Source organism: Fukomys damarensis, unplaced genomic scaffold, assembly GCF_012274545.1.
Source record: "Fukomys damarensis isolate Sample0158 unplaced genomic scaffold, DMR_v1.0_HiC HiC_scaffold_34, whole genome shotgun sequence".
NCBI classification, from domain to species: Eukaryota; Metazoa; Chordata; class Mammalia; order Rodentia; family Bathyergidae; genus Fukomys; species Fukomys damarensis.
Window position 1 is genome coordinate 25,300,289 of NW_022900946.1, and position 24,570 is coordinate 25,324,858.

The window sequence follows — 24,570 nt, forward strand, 5'->3', positions numbered from 1 at the left end:
CACTACTGCCGTTTAATAGATCAGTTACTATATTCCAGTGATGTAAGTTAAAACAAGTTTGGGCAAAATAATCAGCGTTACCTTCTCATTATTCTAGTAAGTAGTCATTTTATCTTCATTAAATTCACTTCAATTATGAAAAGATCTCCAGCCTTGAGTTGCTCAAGGAAACACAGTACCAGGTAGGCGGTATGAAGCTCAGTGCAGCCAGGGCTGGCCTTCTTACCTGCGCCCTTGACAGCAGTGGCCACCATACCTCCCTGCATCCACTGTTAAGATTTTGTTCTTTTAGGTCTCTCAGGCCTTTGCTAACCTCTTCACATTCTAATAGAAATATTCTGGGGGTGGATGTCGGCAGGTGTTGTTAGTATATACTGTCATACTAAAGTATCTGTTTTAGGTTACGCTCTAGAACAAGATGAGGTGAAAGGACCACCTAGGAACAACCATGGTAGCAGATCAGTGTTTTACTGCACAGAGCCTTTGGGAGGGCGAAGGGGTGTGAACTCATAATGCCAAATTTCAACTTCGCTCAGGTCCTTTTGTTTCAGGAGAAGGTGCTCCTCTGCTCTGGATTTGAGACTGGTTTTTATTTTTTATTTTAAAAAATTGCCCACTTATATTAAAAACTATTCTCCAGCAGGCTTTTGGCACTTGGAGGTTGTCAGCAAACATTGAGTACTGATTAACTGATGTCTGCCGCATCAGCTCCCTTGTGTGTGTGTGTGATCCCTCAGCCCACTGGGTGCAGCCCAGCCTTTGGGCACATCGGAACCCACCATGGCAGAAAGCACCCTGCCCACCAGCCCTGTGGGGACTTGCCCTGCCCGGGTGCAGGATTCAGTCTCTCCTCTCAGTTTAGGTTTCCTGCCTGTCGCACTTGTATAATTTTTCTCTCTCCTGACTCTGTGTGAGCTCAGTCCCCTTATCCAGCTTGCACCTGAACTCTCTGTGGCTGTCCCCAAGCCACACTGACCTTCCCTCAGTACATATTCACTGTGTGTTGGACTGATTTGGTTGTAGCCATTGTGCTAGAAGCAAACAAGTAACCCCTCCCCTCACGTGGGCCACCGGAGTTGAGGAGCCTCCTTCCTTAGTGTACACCAAGCTGTCTGTTCCTAGGCTATGCCAATGCTGGAGATATTTCCATCCACCCCGGGGACATGGCAAGGGACCAGAGAAGGCCACATAGATTACCTAGAATGAGTCAGTGTGCCTCCCTGCCAAATACCTGAGAGATAGTGTGTTAGTCACTTTCTGGTTGCTGGGACAAATTGCCAGCCACCTGCAACTCAAAGGAGAGGTTTATTTTGGCTCCTGCTTTCAGTCCATAGTTAGCTGGTTCTGAGGCAGGAAGGTCATGGGGGAAGCACCTGGCAGAGGAAAGTTGCTCATATCATGGTGGCCAAGAAGCAGAGATCAAGGGTCCAATGGAGGAAAGATGTTCATGTCATGGCAACCAGGAAACAGAGAGAGAAGCAACAACCTAGGAACAACCTACATTTCTAGCCACACCCCTGATGAATCCACAGATGAGTACAGTGCTTCCAAGGTTCAGTCACCTTCCCAGAACTCCACCTCTGAGCACATGAGCCTTTGGGGGGACATTCTCAATGTAAAGTATAACAGGTAGGGAGGTGGAATGGCTCTGAGAACAGCAGGGTGATTTGCACATCCCAAGGCATCCCTATTTACAAAAACTTTGTTTCCATTTTTTCCTTTTTCATATTTATCCTTTCCCTTATTCCCTTTCCCCTCCCCTTCCCACTTCACCCTTAACCATTTTCTTCCTACTTCACACTATCAAGTACAGCATTTGAACCTTATTTATACTTTTAGTTTTTCACACCAGAGAAACTATTTGATATTTACTTGTGTGTCCTATTTGTTTCACTTTAGAGTCTAGTCTCAACTAAAGGTGTAGGAGAATGGGAAAGGTAGGGGAAAGGAAATAAGAAGAAAAAAAATAGGAGAAATGGAAAAAATGGAAGCAAAGTCTTTGTAAATAAGGGAGGGTAAAGGGAGGGCAGGGGTATGGGGAAAAAATGAGAACCAAGTTCTGTCATGTAAAGGTACAAGATCCCAATGAAGAATGTAACTGTACTGTATCTTTAAAAGTACCAATAAACTCAATAAAAAACTAAATAGAGTATGGCCTCAATGTGCATCCATTTAGCTATAAATGTCTCTAGTTTCTTATTCTTTATGGCTGAGGAGTACTCTATTTTATAGAAAAACCACATCTTCCATTCTCCAGTTGTTGGGCATTTGGATTGTTTCCAAGTTTTAGCTATTATAAACTGTGCTGCTATAAACATGGGTATGCATATATCACTGTGGTATGATTCTTTTCTTTTGGAAAGATACCCAGCAGAGGATAGCTGGGTAAAATGGGATCTCTAATCTTTGAGGTATATCCATATTGATTTCCACAGTGGTTGCACCAGTCGGCACTCCCACCAATAATGGAGAGAGTTCCTTTCTCCCCACAGCCCTGCCAGCATTTGTTACTGGGAGGGCAGACTGGTGCAATCACTATGGAAATCAATACGGAGATACCTCATAGAGCTGGGACTAGAGGTTCCATTTGACCCAGCCATAGCTCTGCTGGGTATCTTTCCAAAAGAATTAAAAGAATCATATCACAGTGGCATATGCGCACCTATGTTTTTACAGTTTGTAATAGCTAAAACTTGGAAACAGACCATTTGCCCATCAGTTGTTATTGGTTGATTTCTTGATAGCCATTCTTTCTGGGATGAGGTAGAATCTCAGTGTTGTTTTCCTCTTCATCTCTCGAATGACCAGTGATGTTGAACATTTTTTCATATATTTATTGGCTCAAAGCATGGAAAACAATACTTCATGCAAAAGCAACCTGGAAAAAAGCAAAGGTAGCCATTCTGTTTGCAGACAAAGTGGATTTCAAGCCAAGACATTGAGAGAGACAACAAAGTAACTACATCCTTGTAAAAGGAACAATCCAAGAGGAACAGATGACAATCATAAATATATATGCACCAAATATTAGTGCACCCAACTATATAAAACAAATATTGACATGAAAAATAAAATAAGTTCTACTACAGTTGTGGTGGGGAACTGCAATACCCTGCTGTCACAAAGAGGCAGATTAACTAGACAAAAAAATCAACAATGAAATACTAAAACGGAACCAGACTTTTGAACAGATGGACCTAATAGATGTCTACAGAGTGTTCTGCCCCACAAAATCAGAACACACATTCTCAGCTGCACATGTATTGTTCTCCAAAATATACCACATGCTAGCTCATACAGCATGCTTAAGTAAATGCAAAGGAATTGAAGTTATCCCCTGTATGTTATCAGACCATAGCACAACGAAATTGGAGAGATCGATAGCAAAAGAAACAACAAGAACTTCATAAACACATAGAAATTGGATAACACCCTCCTGAACAACCAATGGGTCACAGATGAAATTAAAGTAGTAATCAGACAGTTTCTGCAATTAAATGATAATGATAGTACAACATACTGGAACTTATGGGACACCGTGAAAGCAGTTCTATGAGGGAACTTCATAGCAGTGAATGCCCATATTAGGAAAACAGAGTGAGCTCAAATAACCTAATGCTGAACTTCAAGCTTCTAGAAAAAGAACAGCAAGACAAACCCAAAGCTTGTACCAGGGAGGAAATTCTAAAGATCAGCAGAAATCAGTGCAATGGAGACTATGAGAATGATACAAAAAAATCAGTGAAGAGTTCATTCTTTGAAAGAATAAATGAAATTGACAGACCTTTAGCCAACCTTATCAAAACAAGGAAAGAAGAGCCGGGGATTTAGCTCAGTTTTTCTGCCACTTGCCTTGCAAGCACAAGGTCCTAAATTCAATCCCAGGTACAAAATAGACAGACAGGCAGAGAAAGAAAGAGGGAGGGAGGGGAGGGGAGGGAGGGGGAGAGAGAGAGAGAGAGAGAGAGTGAGAGGGAGGGAGGGAGAGAGAGAGAGGGCTCAAATCCATGCAATTAGGAATGAAAGGGTGAAATTAAAACAGATCCAGCAGAAATCCAGAGGATCATCAGTACCTACATTGAGAACCTGTAATCTAATAAGATGGAAAATACAGATGAATTGGACAGATTCCTAAATATTTATAAATTACCAAAGTTGAACCAAGAAGGTATAAAAATTCGAAAAAACCCAATATCAATCAGTGAAATTAAAATTACCAACAAAGAAAATCCTAGGCCCTGATGGCTTCACTGCTGAATTCTACAAGAAATTTAGAGAAGACCTAATACTGATACTTCTCAAAGTCATTAATAAAATTGAATTTATTCCTGGAAAATCATACCTGGAAGCAAGCATTTCCTTGATTCCAAAAGCAGAGAAGAACCCAACCAAAATAGAGAACCATAGGGCAATCTCCCTAATGAACATAGATGTAAAATTTCTCAATAATATACTAGTAAACAGAATGTAGACATTCATCAAGAAGATCATACACTCTGATCAAGTAGAATTCATCCCAGGGATGCAGGGATGGTTCACCATATGTAATGCACTATATTAACAGAGTCAAGGACAAAAGCCATATGATCATCTCAATAGATGCATAAAAAGCATTTGTCAAAGTTCATTCATGATAAAAACCCTACAGGAAATTAGGATAGCTGTCCTTTATGTCAACCTGATAAAAGCCATCTATTAAAAACCAAAAGCCAACATCACAGTAAACAGACAAAAACTGAAATCTTTCACACTAAAATCAGGAACAAGACAAGAATGTCCATTATCACCACTCTTGTTCAATATAGTTCTGGAAACATTAGCCACAGCAATTAGACAAGAGAAAGAAATAAAAGGAAAAAGGATAGGAAATGTACAAGTTAAATTATTATTTGTAGATGACATGATACTCTATATAGAAGACCCCAAAAACTCTGCCAAAGGACTTCTAGACTTAATAATTAAATTCCATAGAGCAGCTGGATACAAAATCAGCACTCAAAAATTAATAGCTTTCCTGTACATGAATAATAGACTCACTGAGAGAGAAATTAGGGAAATAACTCCTTTCATAATAGCATCCCAGAAAATGAAATATCTAGGAATCAATCTAGCAAAGGAAGTTAAAAAAACCTCTACTTTGAAAACTACAGCACTCTGAAAAAAGATCAAAGGGGATATCAGAAAATGGAAAAATATTCTTGGGAAGGAAGAACCAATATAATGAAAACGGCCATACTTCCAAAGCTGTTATGTTATGAATGAGCAAGTTTAAACAATAGAGTTGCATCCAGCTCTGTGCCAGATTTGAGCCTGTTTATTATAGCTGGTGGCCAGGGAGGGGCTAGCGCCCAGAAAGTTTCCTCAACAATGGGAAGCAGTTTGATTTCTTCTTTTAAATCATGTTTTAGTTGGGGAAGGCTCAGGGGAGAGTAAGCAGATTCTTACAGAAGCAGAACCATGCCAGGTCAGTGGGGGGTGCAGGGAAGTTTCACACTGCAGCAAGTTTACTGCCAAGCATGATGTGGAGGTTTTGGGTGCTTTGTTCAAGAGCAAGCACTTTGTTTAAGCACAGGTACAAAATGGCATTGAGGCATGAGATGGAGTCAGGTTGGCTATCACAGTTATACAGATTTAATGCAATCTCAATTAAAATTCCAACAGCATATCTCACATAGCTAGAGTAACCAATCCAAAAATTCATCTGGAACCAGAAGAGACTTAGAATAGCAAAGGCAGTTCTAGGCAACTAAGGTAAAGCAGAGGGTATCACAACCCCTAACTTGAAACTTTACTACAGAGTTACTGTGATTGATTTTTTTTTTAAAAGCAAACTGGCAAAGAAACAGATTAGAAGATGCAGAAACAACTCCAGACACAATCAGCCACTTCATCTTTGACAAAAGAGCCAAACACCCTCACTGGAGGAAAGATAGCCTCTTTAATAAGTGGTGCTAGAAAAACTGGGTTTCGGCCTGCCAACAATTTAAATTAGACCCATATCTTTTACCATGCACTAAACTAAAATTGAAATGGATCAAGGATCTAAATATTAAAACAAAAACACTAAACCTGCCAGGAGATAGGATGGGTAGAACTCTTGTAGACGTTGATGTAGGAAAAGACTTTATGAACAAAACCTGAGTCACATGGGAACTAGCACAAAGAATCAACAACTGGGATCTCATCTTATTAAAAAGCACAGTAAGAGAAACAAAAACAGTGAAGCGACAACCCACAATGTTGGGGAAAAATTACCAGTGGTTCCTCAGGCAAAGAACTACTATCTAGAATATCTAAAGAACTAAAAAAAAAAAAAAAAAAAAAAAAAAAAAAAAAAAAATCAGACCCCCACCAAATTTAAAGACCCAGTTCATAAATGGGCATCTGGAATGACTAGACATTTCTTAGACAATGAAGTAGAAACAGAAAATAAACATGAAAAATGTTCAACATTACTGGTCGTTTGTGAGATGCAGATGGAAACAACTCTGAGATTCCATCTCACTCCAGAAAGAATGGCTGCTATCAAGAAATCAACCAGTAACACATGCTGGTGGGCTGTGGGGGAAAAGGAACCCTTTCCACTGTTGGTAGGAGTGTAGACTGCTGCAACCACTGTGGAAATTATTGTAGAGATACCTCAAAAAACTAGAACTAGAGGCTCTATTTGACCCATCTACTTCCCTTCTTGGTATCCTCCCAAAAGAATTAAATTCATCATACCACAGTGATGTGTGTACACCCATGTTTGTAGTTGCACAGTTTGTAATAGCTGAATCTTGGAAACAGATGCCGTCAACTGGTTTTGTCGACTGGCTTGTGTTTAGATGTCCCCCCAAAGCCTCGTGCTTTTCCAGAGGTAGGTGAATTTAGTGAGTGCAACTGATTCATGATGGGGATAGGCCCAAGGGCACCTGCCCTAAATAGTCTGAATAAGATAAAAGGGGCAGAAAGACACTCTTTGAGCTCCCTCCTTGCGTTTGCCACCTTGTGTGTGTCATGTTGTTTCTCCTTTACAGTGCCTGTTTGCATTCCCCGTCTGGCAGCCAACCGATTGTGGAGTGACCACCTCTACAAATTAGAAGCCAAATAAACCCTTTCCCCTCTAACTTTGAGTGTTAGGTATTTTGTCTCAGCAATGAGGAAAAGTAACACAACTGATGATTGGATAAAGAAGATGTGGGTTTTCTTTTTTAATAAAATGGAGTACTACTCAACCATAAATAAAGATAAACGAGACATTTATAGCTAAGTGGATGCACCTCGAGACCATACTCTCAAGTGGAGTAAATAGGACACGTGTAAATACCAAAATGTTTCTACTGTGTGAGAAACTAAAAGTATAAATGAGGACCAAAACATATAATAGATATTGTGAAATAGGAAGAAAATGTTCAAAGGGGAAAGGGAACTAGGGAGGGGGGAATGGGGAAATGGAAAGAAGAGAAAGAAAAAATTGAGAAAAGAAGGAAAAAACAGAAACAACACATGTAGCTAGGGAGGAGTAAAAGGGTTGAAGGGAAGAAAGGGGAATAGTGAAAAACAAGAACCAAGACATATCATGTACAGGTACAAATTCCCAATGATAAATGTGATCATAATATATACCGAAAATGTATCAATAAACTTAATGAATAAAAAAGATTGATTCTACTATTTCAAGATGGTAAAGTTGTTCATTTTTGTGTTGTATTGTTTCTCTTTTGAAATTTTATAAGAAAATGCATCTGCCTTTGGATGATTGAATTTTCTCCTTCAGCCATCATGTTACTTACTTCTTTTCCTGTCTAGGTTTTGTCCTTAGCTCCTGTGGTCTACCACTAGCCAGCTTGCTTTTATCTCTTTCAGTTTCCTCTTCTCTTTGGCTCCATCATTACTAGTTACATGTATATGTTCCTTACCACTGATGCTATGATTTTGTAATTTGGTTAATTTTTTGTATTTAGGGAAAAAGAATTTTAGATTCAGAGAAATTTTGGACATTAATCCATGGTCTTTTTCTTTTAAACTTGAAAAAAAATGTGTTAGTGTTAGAGCAACCTGTCATCCACTTCGTTCCTTCGTTCATCCACTTCGTTCCACTTCCATAGGAAGTTGTTATATGAGCTCTAGCATATACTGCCACTGCTGTGGGCTAAGAGGAAATTTTAGCATGGTGGACAGTTGTCTCATGGTTTGTATTTGGCAGTGGATGGTGAGATGTAAGGAAATTGGTTTAAGGGTGCTTAAAGAAGTCAAAAAGCATCCTGTGAACATAGGAAGCTGGTGTGCTTGCTCAGTATAGTTTACCTAAAGACTGTAAAGTAATGCAATCCATGAAACCAGAAGTCTTCAAATTTGTGGGAAAAATATTTGAGAGATTCTTAGAGTATGTGTGAGGTTTTACTCTAAAAATATGGTGAATGTTTGAATAAAATACGTTACATTAGAAGACACACTGCCATTAACCCCCTCCCAGTACTCCCTCTCACTTCAGACACACGCTTCCCATTATTCTTGCCATTTTCTGAAGTGGTTCTGGAAGTCTTCTTTCATGAGTCTTCAGTTGCACTGTTGTGGCTGCCCTGATGTCCTGAACCAGTTCAAAATGTGTACTTTCATGGTCATTGTGACTTTGGGGATGAGTCAGACGTTGCATGGTGACAGATCTGGTGAATATGGTAGGTGAGGACACACCAGAGTGTTATTGTGAGCCTGCCTTTACCTTGGATGGCAGTCAGCTGGGGCATTGCTGGTATTTTTTTAATCACACCTTGTAAAGACAAACAAAAGATGACCTCCAAAACTGCTTTACAAAGAGGCAAGAATGGTAAGGATAAGTGTGCTTGAAGTGAGAGACGATATTTGAGGGGATGAAAGGCAGTATGTCTTTTACTGTAATACATTTTAAAAAATTTAAATATTCACTGTGTTTTGACTCAACTTCATATAGAGATACACTTATACAGATTTACTGTGGGAATTGGCTCATACAGGTATGGAAGCCAAGAATCCCCATCCTAGGCTGTCCATAGGCTGGAGAAACAGGGAAAATCATTAACTTAATCTCTGTCTGAAGGCCTGAGTTCTAGGGGAATAGTCAGTGGTGTAATACCCTGTCAGGATCAGCAGCCTGAGAGCAGGCCTACTGGTGTAAGTCTTAGCGTCCTAAGCCTGAAAACCAGGAGCTCTGATGTCCAAGGACAGGAGGAGGAAAAACAGGGAACTTTCCAGGAATGGAAATATTCTGGCTTTCAACAGAGTTGGGGGTTATGCGGATTAATACATTTATTAAAATTAAATTGTGTACAACACTATAAGTAAATTTACCTTACAAAAGAACTGGAAACAATAGATTTGCTTTTCCACAGTGTAGCAGTTTGTAGTTCTGAAACTATTTACAATGTTTGCAAGACATATAGAAGCGAGCCAACACATGGAAGTAGGTGGGAGCCTGCTTATAGGAGAGAGTGAAAATGTGAGAAGACAGCAGAATGTTCGCTAGGTTCGAATGGGAGTTATGGGAATGCGTTGCTTCAGACAGATAAATGGGTAAATACACACACACCCCTTCTTGCTCATTTAATTAAGATCTAGAAGCAGTGATACACCAATAGCAATGAGCACTCTAGTATCCAAATTTTGGTTCCTAAGTACCATTCTCCATTAAAAGAAGCTAGGGCTCATCAGAGAAAAGGCTGTGAGTTATAACGATTTGATCTTTAAGCATCTAATACCAGAGGAAAATGTGCTCAAAAAATGATAGGAAGATATCATCAGCAGGACACAGGAATCAGCATAATAAGGCTCCTGTGAGTGAAAATTAGGACAATTTTGACATCAAAATAGATAGTAGTGGACCAGGGCTTCAGCTCAGTGGTAGAGTATTTGCCTAGTATTTGCAAGGCCCTAGCACCATAAAAAGTAAAATAAAGAGCAGAGGATTTAGCTCAGTGGTGCCACTGCCTGCCTCGCAAGCGCAAGGTGCTGAGTTCAATCCCAGGTACAAAAAAAAAAGTAAAAGAAATTCTGATAGTACTGGATTATAACTCGTTCATTAAATTAGGGATTCATGGATTCATACTGTCATAAATAAGCAAATAGGGAAAAGGGCAAGCTCTTTCTTACAGTCAAGGTCCAACCAAAAAGTATAAAAGAAATGGAGTCAGGAAATCAATGCATACTAAAACTAGTAAGTAAAGTCTGAAGATGAGCAGGATATTTACATGGAGCCAGAATTAACTCCCACAAGCTGCCTATTATTTACAAAGGAAAAGTCACACTGAGAATCTAGCAAACATCCACTTGAAGAAAATGATCACAATTAACACTCACAAATAACTGAGGTAAAGTGACAGCACAACACACTGAGAACAACACAATATGTCGTCTTCAGCCTTTCTGACAACCACGCAAAATCTAAGCCTTAACTATTAGGAAACATTAACCAAAATAAAAATATATTTTATAAAATGATTGTCCTGTATTACTTTAAGACATGAAAATCAAGAAACCTAAGAGACTAAAGATATGATAAATAATGCAGGTATGATTCTGGATCAGAAAAAGTAATGGCAAAGGGGATGTTTAGAGGACTACTGTTGGAATGTGACTTAGATAACAGCAGCTCATCAGTGATAAATGTCCTGATTTTAAACACATCACTTTGTATGTCTAAGAGAATACTGTGTTCTGAAGAAATGCAGACTGAAATAGAGTGGTCAAGAGGTGTGATGTCTCCAGTCAGCCCTAAGTGATTAAAAAAATCATAAAGAGACACAGAAAGGCAGATTAGACAAGATGCACACTAAGGTAGAAACTACCTAAAGAGTGCACAGTTCCTTATGAATAGTCTCTAAGTTTAAAATTACAGAACATCAAAATATAAAAGTTATGAAAAGAAAAGGTAAAATCATAAAAAGAAGTACCACTATTTTATATGTGATGCGTCTGATGGAAATAAGTGTATCTTGGACAACAGTCTTGTAGCCATAACTTTTATTCATGTTTCATATCTCTGGGCTTATTTTTGTTTAGGGTTTAGAGTTGTGTTGAACATTGGGTGTGTGGATTTATATTAATTAACATTATGTAGTTACTCAAATGGCCACCTTTCTTAAGTATTTGTGTATATTATTTACTTGTAGGAAAACAGGTGCACCTGGAGACCATAATGTTAAGTGAAATAAATCAGGCACATAAGTTAAATATCACACAGTTTCTCTTATATGAGGAACCCAAAGTATAAATAAAGAGCAAAATAAAAAATAGATAATAGGAAGGAGGGGGATCTTTCTCGAATGAGAAGAGGATCAGGAGATGGAGGGAAAGTGGGGGAGGGAGAAGAGTGGAGGGAATGAAAAGAGAATTAAGATGTGTTATATACAGGTACTGACAACCACGTGCTGCAAACATACTAGTAAAATGTTTTAAATAACATGGTTCAATGTTTATAGAGTTATTTGGAAAGAGGTTATTTTAATATGCTAGAAAAAAGTAACTGAACTCTGGCTTTGAACAATTAAAAATGTTATGTCACTAATGATAGAATTACCATTTACTCGGCTTTTCAAATATTCCTTTTATAATTGGCAATTTCCTAACCACATAGAAACTGATGTTTGCCATGGGGGGGGCTTGAGCACCTTAAATCTTTGAACACACATAATCAAATGGGAAATATTAGTATAACTGAACCAGAGCAGTACTTGTAAGTTTCACTGTAAACAATTCTGAGAGGGGAAGGTGCTTAAATTAAAGTTAAGAGGTATGATTGAAAAGTCAATTTTTCCAATTTTAAAACATTATTACAATAAAAGGCACATTGCTGTTAATCCCTCTGAAATACTTCTCCTTCAAACACATATATCCCTTCATTCTTGCTACTTTGTGTTGCTGTTCTGGAAGCTGTCTTGTGAGTGTCTTTACAAGGTGTGTGATAAAAAAGAAAAACATGGTGAATGCCAGGTGCCAGTCAATGAAAAGGCAGCCTTGTAAAAACATTACAGGGTGACTTCATCCATTGATTCACTGAATCTGGCACAATGCAACTTCTGGCTCTTCCCAAAAGTCAAAATGATTGTGATAGGGAAACATTTTGAATCAGTTGAGGGCATGAAGGCAGCCATGACTGAGCAACTAAAGACATTCATGAAAGAGAACTTTTATGAGTTAATGGGATAAGTAATCAGAGCAAGGGAGGGTGTTTTAGGGGAACAAATGGCAGTGTTTCTTTTACTATAAATGTTTAAAAATCTTAAACACACACCATACTTTTCAGTGATACATATCTTGTATATCCTTTTGGTTCTGTTTCATAAACAGTTCGACCAACACACTCATATCAACAGGCTCTATCACAGGTTTAATTTGTCTTATTGCTGAAAGTTCTATTTTGTGAAAATACTATTGATAGACTTATTTCACATTTTCAGATAAATACCTAATAGGATTTCTGAGTTCTACATTAAGCATGTTTTTAACTTTATAAGAAACTTTCAGCCATGTTCCAAATAAATTGTACATTCTCCAGCATGTTCAAAATCTGTAGTGGATTGCTCAGAGACACAGGACCAGCAGGGTGTGTGCATGCATACAGGAAAAGATTTAATGTAAGGGTGAGGATTTGATATGATGATGAAGACTGGTGTATATATCTAAGTCTTCTTGTGTGGACCAGCAGGCTTGCAACCCAGGAGAGCAAATTACATAGGTGAAATCCGAAGGCAGACTGCTAGGGAATTCCCCCAGCTAGGGAAGGACCATTTCTTTTTTTTTTTTAAAGTTCTTTTGTGGCATTCAACTGATTAGCTGCAGCCCACGCACCTTATGGAGGGCAATCTGCATACTTAAAGTTTATAGGTTTAAATGTGTCTTAGTTACTTTTCTCTCATTGCTGAAACAAAATACCCAATGCCCAAAGTTAAAGAGAAAAGGTTTATTTAGCTGACAGTTTGTAGAGGTTTTAGTGTATAGTTGGCTGAATCCAAGGCAGAGTGGCACATGGTAGGGAGGTATCACAGAGAAAAAACAATTTACTGCACACAGAAGACAGCAAAAGCAACAAGGGGCCTTAACAGAGTCTTTCTGCCCCTTTTATCTTATCTGGAGTACTTGAGGGTGGGTAGCACTCACACCCTTAATCCTAGTGCCCTTGAGCCTAGCACTGTACCATAAATTAGTCTCACACACTCTAGATAAGGAAATACTTGTGACAGTCACAGTCCTCATTTCTGTAACTGGTCACCTGGTCATGGTTGGTGTCCATAGCTACCTTCTCTCACTACCTATTCCATGTTTCCTTTGCCATCTGCAAGCATCTTTGGGGGTTGCGGCTCTTACCAGTGGGGAAATGCTACCTTCATCCCTGAAGGGTCTGAATCATTAGCAGTCTTTCCCCAATTGGGTCATAATTTTCCACTGGCTTTAAACACAGGACATGGTAATACTAACTGATGCCTGAGGGGATCTCCTAAAGCCCAGACACAACCTTCCTCACTTCTACTATGGAGCTGAAGTCTCATTTCACCTGTGCTCAGGATCAGTTCCTCAGCTAGGACAGCCTTTCAGATCTTCCTGAGCCAACACTGGATGTGGTCAGTGTTTGTGCCCTTGGAGTTCTACCCTATTCTGAGTGGGTTAGTTGGTATTGACCTGATGACCATAAACATGTTGAGCTCTTGCCTGTGCTTATTGAGCAGGTCCTTTATAGGTTGTGAAGTGTACAAACTTAGAGTTCAGCATGGTTGCCCATTCTTTTTTTGGATTGTTTCTATTTCTAAAACTGATTTGTAAGAGGTTTTGTTTTGCTTGCTTTCTTGCTTGCTTGAATGTATACAGACAAGGTGGTTTTGGGATTTAGGTTTTGTAACATACATCAGTGTACCCTGGTCTGTTCTCTTCATGATGTCTTTGTGAAGCAGAAGTTTTATACTGTGGTATTGTTTATCATTTTTCCCATACGCTAAGAAATCTGCACGAATATTTACTGTGAAGATATGTTATCTACATACATATATACATATTCATATTCTAGAAACGTAATTTTAGCAGTATAGTTTTTTTGATGATAGCCCTTTTTTCTTTCTAAGGTAGGAGGGAACAGTTCATTTTCCTCTTGCATTTCAAGGTTAGTTTTTATAGCATCATTTGCTAAATCAACTTAAATTGACTGTATAAATGCAGATATATTTCTGGACACTAGTCTGTCCCATTGATTTAGTCTTATGCCAAGACCATGGTATATATTGAAATTCCATAGTACAAGTTATGGAACTTTCTTCTTTCTTAGGACGCTTTGGGTCCTTCCACCCTTCCTTCCTTTCTTTATTGTATTTTCATATAAGTTTTGGAATCAACTTGTTAGTTTCTTTTTTAAAAAGACTACTGGAGTTATGATTGCAATTGCATTAAATCACAGATTAATTTGGAAGTAATTAACATCTCAGCAATACTGAGCCTTCTAATCTATGAAATGTGTTTTTCCATTTATTTAGACCAGTAATATTTTGTAGTATTTAGTATATTGGGCCTTACTTGTCTCTTGCTTATTTATTTCTAGGTATTGGTTGTTCTTTGAAAGTATTGCAAATGGAATGATTTTTCAAATTCCATCTTAAAATTGTGTGCTTCAAGTATATAGGAATTTCACCGAGTCATAGCTAATGATCTCACATCCTGTGGCCTTGCTAATACTTACATATATCCTAGTGTTTCATTTGTAGGCAGGATTTGCTATGTAGATAACCAGGCTATCTGAGCATGGCTTCCTTTTCAATATTTCATTCTCTAAGACCTCCAGTGCAGTACTGAGTAGGAGGAGTGAGAATATACATTCTGGCCCTTCCTTTCTTCTCCACCTTCCTCCCCACCTCTTCCTCCTTCCTTTCTTCCTTCCTACATGCTAGTAATGCAGAAGAGTGAGCTTCATTTTGTGAAGCGGTACATGCATATAACCTATAGAGATAATTTTTAATCTTTTACTCCCTTCCACTCCCTTCCTCATCTCTTAAAGCCTACTTTCTAGTTTCCTGTCATCATTCATTCATTCATATTTTAGGTTTCCCATAAGAGAAAATATGCAATATTTAAGTTTCTGAGTCCGGTTTATTTTGCTTTATGTGATGGTCTCGATCCATTTTCCTGCCAATGACAGGATTTTATTTTTCTTTATGGCTGAGTAATATTCACATTTTTCTTTATCCATGCTGTTGACAGTCATCACAGCTCTTTCCACAGCTTAGCTATTGTGAATTGTACTGCTATAAATATGATTGTGCATGTATTGCTTTCATAGTCTTTCTTAATCTTATACATTTTAATTTTTTCTTCTCACAGCTCTTACTGGCTCTTCTATTTGAAATACATCTTCCTCTCATTATCATCTATGTCAGCATCATATTTAATTCCTTGATGCCTTTACCATAAGTGATGTTTACTGTGTGTCTCTTACACTGATCTGTATTTCTCTAGAGTGAAAGTGCTCTCTGTCTTCCCCATTTCATCGGTGGTACACAGCACAGTAGCTCTTAGCTTAGATGTCTTACAGAATCAGTCAGTATTGGTAGGAAATGTTAGTATTATGCAATTTATCTTTTCAGTATTTTACTGTCCTTGGCAAAATTGAGGATAAGTATAATTTTTGCAAAATATATTTCTCTTTCCCCCTTTCTAATTTTTTAAAGGTCAACATTCAGAAGTTCTCATAGAGACTACATATGTTTAATGCTGTCAAAATCTCTTTAACACATAATATTTTTTAAAGCAATACATTTCTTAATACTAATTTTTGTAAAATGCTATAGTGGCAGATTGAGATAGTTTGCCATTCCCAAGTGTCATATACAACAGGAAATTTTCAGTGGTTCAAATATAGAACCAGTGAAAGATAAAGCCATTCCACAATTATGTAGTAAGCAGGTACTGGGTCACTATTTTTTTTAATCTAGAGAAATCTCTTTTAAATAAATTTTATTGGTGCATTTAAGGTATAAATATAATGACATTCATTGTTGGAAATTTGTACCTTTACGTACTCAGTCTCGGTTCTTATTTTTTTCCCCATCCCCCTGTACTCCCTTCAACCTGTATCTATAAAGACTATCTATGAAGGCTTTGTTTCCATTATTTGAAATTTTAATGATGAAGTGAACTTGTTAGGTAAAGTACAGTGGTACCTCGGTTTATAACTTAATTTGTTTTACAATTTAGTGTTTGTGTTTGTGAAAAGATGTCCACGGTGTGTTTGTCACCTAATGTAGAGTTAGTGAAGGGAAACAAAAAACCAAATGTTTTTTTTTTTTTGTGAACTGAATTGTTTACAAACAAGTGTTCACAAACCAAATTTGTACTGTATTTCCTTATTTTTGCCCTTTAGTTTTGCTCTAATTTGCTTTTTAGGTAATTTAAGGCTGATGAAGGCAAATCGCTTCCAGCCTGGAACGCAGTGATCTAGGATTTATTCAAAGGGCAAAATATCTTTCTTCTTTCTCCATTTAAACAGCTTCATTTAGACAATGGGGAGAAAGTAAAGCTTCAGTTTATGTACAGATGTGAGGAAAATATGATTTTGTTTTCCCATAATATATTAAAAATAATTTGTTAGCTTACTCTATACCTGATGGAAATTGTGTTTAAAACATAGATTAAAAATATTCTTAGTTGAATGATCATTTATCCAGCCCCCTCCTTCCCTTGTCTCTTCCCTCTTCCTTACTCCCTTCTTTCTATCCTTTGTTCTCCCCTCATATCACAGTATTGGGTGTTCTTGATACTGCAAACATAGTGTTGAAGAAAGCATCATGGCTGTCTGTTTCCAGCCATCACTGAGGTGGGGAAGTAGACAGCAGAGAAGTAAACATATGGTAGTGATGAGTTTTGGTGGTGTACGTATTGTAAACAAAGAGGTGTGTTGTGTATGTCTGTGTGTGTGTGTGTGTGTGTGTGTGTGTGTGTGTGTGTGTCAGAGAGAGAGAGAATGAGTATGGGTAGGAGGTGAGAGGGAGCATAAGACTCATAAAGGCCTCATTAAGGAAGGGAAGATTAAGCAGAGGTGAGCAAGCCCAGCACGTCCAGAACAGAAGTAGAAGAAGATCAGGTAAGAGACTCAGAGAAAGGAAAGAGGTTGGGTTTAGAGGAACTAGAGTGTGGCCCAAGAAGTGTTGAGCCCCAGGAGAGCATGGTGGGCTGAGGCTGGAGAACAACATTGTCACTAGATCTCAGAGGGCACCGTGGGCTGTGGCGCGGGTCCCAGTGTCATTTCAAGTGCAGTCAAAAGCAAGGGGTTCATTGTGCAGTTCTTTCATTCTGTCATGTAGGTGTTTCAAGAACATCTCTGATATGGTGAGAATACCTAAGTCCAAATTATCATTTCCATTTCTTCTTCTAAACATAGAAAATGAAATAAAACCTGAGAACACTGGAAGAAAGGTGAACACATCCACCATTACAATGGAGATTTCAACACTTTCCACCTGGGTGCCAGGGAAATGAGTATTCAGACATCTAGTATGAGCACAGAGGATGAATAAAGCTTAACTGCCTCTCACTGTTCAAGGAAACTTGCACCCTTCAAGAACAGAGCAGTGGGGGTCTGAAATCAAACCGGTAAATTTGAAAGTACTGACATCATTCTGATTATGTTCCCTGACTGTAACAGAGTTAAGTAGAAATCAATCTGTGAAAAATACCTGGAGAATACCCCAAATATCCAGAAGTTAAACTACTCACTTCTGAATGATTCATGTGTCAGAAAAGAAAATTAGAAATTACTTTGAAATAAGTGAAAATGAGAAGACAACCAAAATATTAGCTCTTTGTGGTGGCCCATGTCTGTAATCACAGCACTCTGGGAAGCTGAGGCAGGAGGATCACAAGTCTGAGCTCAGCCTGGGCAAATTTGTGACTTAGTAAGACTTTGACCCAAGATTTTAAAAAGGGGGATCAAGACTGTGGATTTAGCCCATTGTGAAGTCCCTGGTTTCTATCCCTAGTACCAAGTGTATGAACCTACAAACAAAACACTGAGAGGTAAATTAGGAGCCTCTGTCTCCTCTGTGCCCCTGCTTCCTTCCACTGTCAGGTCACTGCAGCTGCTCAGTGAGTTAGTTAAGCCATATGTTCTATGCTGGCACCTAGTCCAAGAGCAGCCTGGCCTTCATGGTTTCCCTGAGTATATGAGTTGTTTTCCTCAGTTCAGAATGCACATTGACCATTCGCAAAGGTCATGTTCTTAGAACTGTGGAGGAGAATTTATGTGCAGTAACACACAAGTTCAAGTTGAGGATCCTCATGCTAATATTAATGAAAGTCTTGTCACAGTTGCTTCCTTTTTCTCTGACTGTACCTGGAGAATTCTCATACATCTCCCTACAAGTTAGACTTTTTGTAACTCTTTCTTCAGTTCTCTTCTGTGACTTCTGTTTCTATTAACAGTCCTTTAATTGCCTTGACTTCTTATTAGAGTTTCACAGTCTTCACCTGTCCCTACCCAGAATCTAGTATTAACTTGTTCTGTTCACTCATTGTTCTGATATGTGGGATGTTTTGCTGGACACTAGGCTTGTAGAGGCTGGGAAACAACCAGGTAATTAGAGCTGTGAATGTTTAGACAGAGGGATGTTAGAGGAGCTGTGGGACCAAATATTCATTCAACAAACATTTAATTGAACTCATGGTACCATGCATTGTGCAGTTGCATCTGTGTCATCAAAGTTGACCTTACAGGGAAGGTGGCTCCTGGATCCCATTGTGAAGGCTAAATTAGGCATCCTCAAGCGATAGAGGAGGGGTTGGTATTCCAGGGGCAGGATATTGTTTTCTGGGTGAGGCATGGTGTCATGAAAAACCAAAGAAGGATGTGGTTAGTCTGGCCTGGCTGAGGCATGTGGTGGCATGCTAGGTAGTGAGGTCCAAGAGAAGGTGCTAGGAAGGTCGTGAACCTTCTCTCTGCTTAGGGAGCTCAGCCCTGCTTCCTCAAGCACTGTGTCTTCATAGCACTGTGCACCTACCCTCCTACACTCAGTCCTTTCTGCTTTGGTCATCATTCTGCGGCTGACATTTGCTGCCCTGACCAAGGGCTCCACATAGTGGTGACCGTGAGCAAGCACTGCTGAAGGTGTGTTTTCCAAGCAGAGAAAGCCTTGTGAGCAGAGGAGGGGCCCTAAACTGCTGGGAGCGAGAATAGTCCCTCTTGCTGGGAGCCATTAGTTTTCATTGGCCTCTTGAAGTCCTGGTTTTTGTTTTATGTGTATATTTTAAAGGCAGGGGAGGAAGAGGTTGAGGTATAAAGTCATTGATTTTGAAGACATCCTATGGGGTAAAATTTCAGTTTATCCATCCTGATTTTTTTTGTTCTTTCCCTTTAGGTTTCTTGCTATTTAAAGATTTTTGTTTGAATGAAATTAATGAAGCTGTACCTCAGGTGAAGTTTTATGAAGAGGTAAGAAGTAACTTTTCCTAATGCTTTTACTTAAAAAAGCATATTCTAACTGTGCTTTGGGAAATACTAAGACTATAAAACATCTTCTACATATTTAGAAACTCATTAAATGCAAAATATAATATGTAATTTCTCTGAAATGCTGACAACAGCTAAAAGGGGCCAGGCGTGTTATTAAAACCATATTCCTAAAGGCTTTGGCATACAGTGGGAAAAATGAGGAATTGTTGAGCTGAATTTCCAGAGGCAGAGGATTCTTCAGAAGTGCACCAAAGATTACCAGCCACTTTACCTCCCGTGAAGGCTTGTTCTGGAGATGTGAACCACAGCCCAGGGCTGCCACTGGTCTGAGAGAGAAGCTAGCAGAGATTTCTGGTCTTTGTTACTGGAGTAAGAAATTGCAGACCGGTTGAGGTGGGGTGGGTTAGAGTGGGGTGGGATCTCAGACACACAGCTGGTGAAATCTGCAGCTGGAGAGGAGAGGAAATGATAGGGCAGAAATTTCTGGAAGGCAGAAAGTCAGCCATACAGAATTAAATAAGTTTAAGATCTACAAACCTACTGAGGACAGAAGTCTGAAAATAGAACAAGCAAGAGAGGATAGTCATCAGGCAGTAGCCTGCTGGAATTGAGGATTGACAGCTGTTTGTTAGCTGGACTGACTGTTAACTCATGGGGCATTGGGCTGAAGGAAATTCAGGCACATGAATATTCAGGCTTAGCTCTGGGCAGGAAGATGCTTCTGTGAGACAGAAAATCTAGGAGAGGTTTCTGGAACTAACTAAAAAACACATGGAACTGGGTGTTTTGGTACACATACATGTAATCCCAGAACTCTGGGAGGCTGAGGCAAGTTAGATCCCAGCCTGAAGTTGTGAGACCCTCTCACAAAATTAAAAATACAAAACAAAAAAGTGGGAGGGTGTGGCTCAGTGCAAAGACCCCTGGGTTCAGTCCCCAGTACTGCTCAATTGGTCAATCAGTCAAAGAAACAGGACTGGAGGGATCCCAGACAGGTGGTTAGTTTCGTTCCCAAGACACATGCCAAGGTCCAAAGCTTAGTGGGATGGGCGGACAAATAGCTAAGATGGAAACTTCTCCAGAGAAGAACTGAATCTAGTGCTGGGGAGACAGAGATCTCTCACTGTGCTCCACAGAGGATTGTGATGTAGGCTGAGGCCTACAAAATAATGACAACCCAGCCCCAGACTGGCTCAACTTTGTACTGGGTGATGAGTCTCCTTCCCTCCTGCCCAAACACAAAATAAAGAGAGCCTGCTATGTTTTCTCTGTGGGTATAAGGTAACAATAGGAGAAAATTACCAGACTTGCTATAAATCTGACTCCTAAGCAAGGTGATAGAAGAAGACCTTTCAGAGGAGTGGGGTGCTGGAAGTAATTTCAAGTACTTTAAAATAAGCACAAATAATATGTTCAGTAAAAGATGGGAAAATAGATCTCAGCATAATTTGAACTTATGAAGAGTTGAATTTGAACAGAATTGAAGTCAGAACTTAATGCATTGTTAGATTTAATGCAGTAAGGTACAATACAAGATAAGACAATATTTAGGAAAGTGGGCCAGTAGATAGTCTCAGACCGAAACACAGAGAGAAACGAATAGAAAAAGAAACAGATTAGAATATGAAAGATATACAAGGCGTAATTAAAGGCCTAACACATGTAAAATTGGAGTTCTAGAAAGACAAAAGAGAGAATAGGGCAGAAGCAGTATTTGAAGAGACAGTTTTACAAAATGGTGACAGATACTTATAGATTCAAAAAGCTTAGAATCCGTTCCTAATTTCATCACTAGACAGAGTGAATACAGAGGACACATGTCTTTGCACATCAGTATAGGACTGAAGAAACTTAGGGTAGAGAACATCTGAAGGGGTGCCAAGGGAGCCACATTACTTACTTTTAAAGAGGTGGCAGTTAGACTGACTGTGATACTGAAGAGAAATGATTGTGGGGGCAGGCAATGAAACGGTCATCTTTAAGTTCCAAAAGAAAAATCTTCCAGCCTAGAATGCCATTCCCAAATTTTCCTTTAAAAGTGGAAGAGAAATGGAGATGTTCAGACAAAACAAAAAACTGACAACAGCAACAAAAACCAAATAATTTTTTTTAAATGAGAGAATTTGTCAGTAATTTACCTGTATTACCAAGTAATGCAGCTGAGGTGCAGGGAGATGCTTCAGGCAGACAAGAAGTAGATCCTGATGGAGATGCAGGAGGGAAGGATGAGGAACATGGGTGAATCTGTATGTGAAATAAAGTGAATAATGACAATACACAACAGTAGCACATTGTTTCTAGTGTATAGTGTATGTAGCACCAAAGTGCATGACACTTGTAAAAAAGAGGACTCATAAAGGTAAAATATTTTAATGTTCTAGGATTATTGGTTGGAGTAGTAATCAGTATATCTAATAAGTTGAAAGAGAAAAGTAGGATTAAAAACTATGTGATTAATCAAGAAGAGGTAATAAAGGAATAGAAGTTGGTAGGTCAAATTGAAAACAAAACAGAGTAAGATGGTAGCTTAAATCTAGTTACGTTTAATGCCAGTGGACTAAACACTCCAGAGTAAAAGACTGAGGTTTTCAGACTGGATTAAGAAATGAAGCCCTATCATGTACCATTTGTAGGAACGAAAAGGAAGGATAGGTGATATATGCTGTGATATACAGACTGTATCCACATAATCAGATGAACTACCTGGTTATGCTACTTTGAAATAGAGATATTCTTAATGATAAAGGGGTTGATCCAACAGCTCTCCCAATTTTAAGTCTGTATGTTACAAATAACACAGCTTCAAAGTATATAATGCAAAAATAGGCAGATACAAAACAAATCCACAGCTCTAGTCAGAAATATTAACATACTCCCTTCAAGAGTTTAAAACCCCAAGTCTTCAGTAAATACAGAGAAGCTCTTAATAAAGTGATGAATAAACTAATTGGCATACATAGAAACTATACCCAACAAAAGTAGATTTGACATACTTTGAATTATGTGCAGAATATTTTTTTAAATAGTTCATGTGTTGATTCCTCTAGAAACTTAACAAATTCCAAGATTTAAATTGTTCAGATGATCTTTTCTGACCACAGTAAAATTAAGCTCAAATAAATCCTTATGTGCCAGATTTGAATAAACCTTGAAATACTTATAGGTCAAAGGAGGAATTAGAATAGAAATTAGGAAATTTTTTAAGGTTTTTAATAAATGACATATGCTGTTATTAACAAACATGATGTATTTTTGCTCTACATCCTTTAAATGATACAAAGAAAATGTAGCATAGTTATGCCTGTAGTCTTTGCACATTTGAAAATTGAGGAATAATTCCCTTCTTTACAGTTTTTCAGAGAAATATGAAATGTCATATTTTTCCATACTTTAATAATTATATTAATATATTTTCAGAGTGGTCAAATTATGATGTACAGGGCCAGGGATTTAGCTCAGTGCTTCCAGCACCTGCCTTGCAAGCACAAGGTCCCAAGTTCAATCCCTGGTTCAAAAAAAAAAGTTATTAAAAATTATGATGTACATTTGGCATCCTGTAAAAAAGTAATGTGAATCCAGAAAGATGTTTCTCAGTATAAAGTTAACCTTATTACCTGCATCTGAATCATAATCAGGTGTTTTATCTTGAGAAGTATCACAGCTTGATCTGTCAAACATTTTTTTTTTCTTTTCTGTGTTCCTAAAAGCTTCACCTCTTCAATTTCAGCACATACTAAGTCACCTTGTCAAATGCCGAAAAATCTCCCATAGCAGATAACTTCTACAGGGTAGAGCAGATGGGCCATCTGTGTGGGAGCTTCTTACATACTTTTCATGAGCATGCTGGTGACTGCTGTTGGTTTGCATTTGTCTGAACGTCAGGCACTGGTGTTTCTCTTTGTGACTCCTTCGCACCTCTTCTCGCCTCTTTTCTGACTTGGCCCATGGTGGACCAGTCTTATCAAGTATCTGCCTTGGGGGGTGCTCCCTGCTCCTCGGCAGCTTGCCTTCTGTTCTTTGGAAGATGCCATCTGTCCTTGGGGCTCATATACAATTCTCTCAATGGACACAGCCCCGGAACATTGAAGTTCTCAGTGATTCTCCTTTGGTCCCTTGCTTTCATCACTGTAGTGGATTCTTCTTTAATTTCTGGTTGTTTTTAGAAGATTCTGTTGGCCTGTCAGTTGAGGAGAAAAGGCAGTTAAAGTCTCCAACTCTTGGCTACTACCTTTTTTATTTTGTCTTTTTCTTTTTTTGGCCACATACTTTGGAGCCCCATGAGCAGTTGCATACATGTTTCTGATTGTTATGTCTCTCTGTATGAATTGTCCCTCTTTATTTTTGTTTTATCTCTGGTAATAGTCTGTTGCAGTCAGCTTCACTGGATTCTGTAAATCTAGCCATGTGAGTCTTCTCGTGGTTACTGTTTTTATGGTGTGTTTTCCTCATCTATCTACTTTCAATCCCTTATATGTAAATGGTTTATTTTAGATAGATACGGAAAAGGCTTGATTATTTTTTCCTTCATTCGATAACTTCTGTCTTATTTTTTTAGTACTGGGGGTTGAACCAACCCAGACTTCCATCCTAAGCTGCATTTGCTAGCCCTTTTTTATTTTTGAAAATGGTCTCATTAAGTTGTCCAGGCTTTGCTTGAACTTGCAATCCTCCTGCTTCAACTTCCCAGAGTTGTGGGATTACAGGCATGAACCACCCTGCCTTGCTGACAGTTTCTGCTTTTTAGTGAAGGAATCTTAGATATAATACAGTGAACATTTGACTTACAAATTCAGTTCATTCCTGAGGGCTGGCTGTAACTCACGTTAATCAACTGAAGGCTCAGTTTCCTCTACACAGCCTTCAAAGTCTCTCTCCTGTATATGAGCAGATCTCAGTGTCAGACATTGACCCAGGATTTCTTAATTGACCCCACACAGGAAAGGATGCTGTCATGTTCCTTCCAGAACTCTTCAAGGGTTAAATCTGTATCTATATCTGAGACCATCTGGAAGCATTTGGTTCATAACTCAAGACTTTGGTCATAAGTTAAAACTAAAATTCTGATCATAACCCAGGTTGTTCATATGTCAGGCCGGTCATAACTCAAGAGTCCACTGTATTTATCTTTTGTA

General features: G+C 38.7%; 1 protein-coding gene across 2 annotated transcripts in view; it reads left to right on the forward strand.

The window, feature by feature from the left end:
* The window catches only part of LOC104859919 (beta-adrenergic receptor kinase 2), a 135,117-nt gene that overhangs the window by 49,295 nt on the left and 61,252 nt on the right, over nt 1-24,570 (forward strand). For both annotated transcript variants that reach the window (XR_004515246.1, XM_033758745.1), the window contains one exon: nt 19,344-19,417. Coding sequence is in view for 1 of the 2 variants with exons in the window: in XM_033758745.1 (XP_033614636.1) it covers nt 19,344-19,417 (74 nt within the window). In the remaining variant the exon portion in view is untranslated. The remainder of the gene's footprint in view (nt 1-19,343; nt 19,418-24,570) is intronic.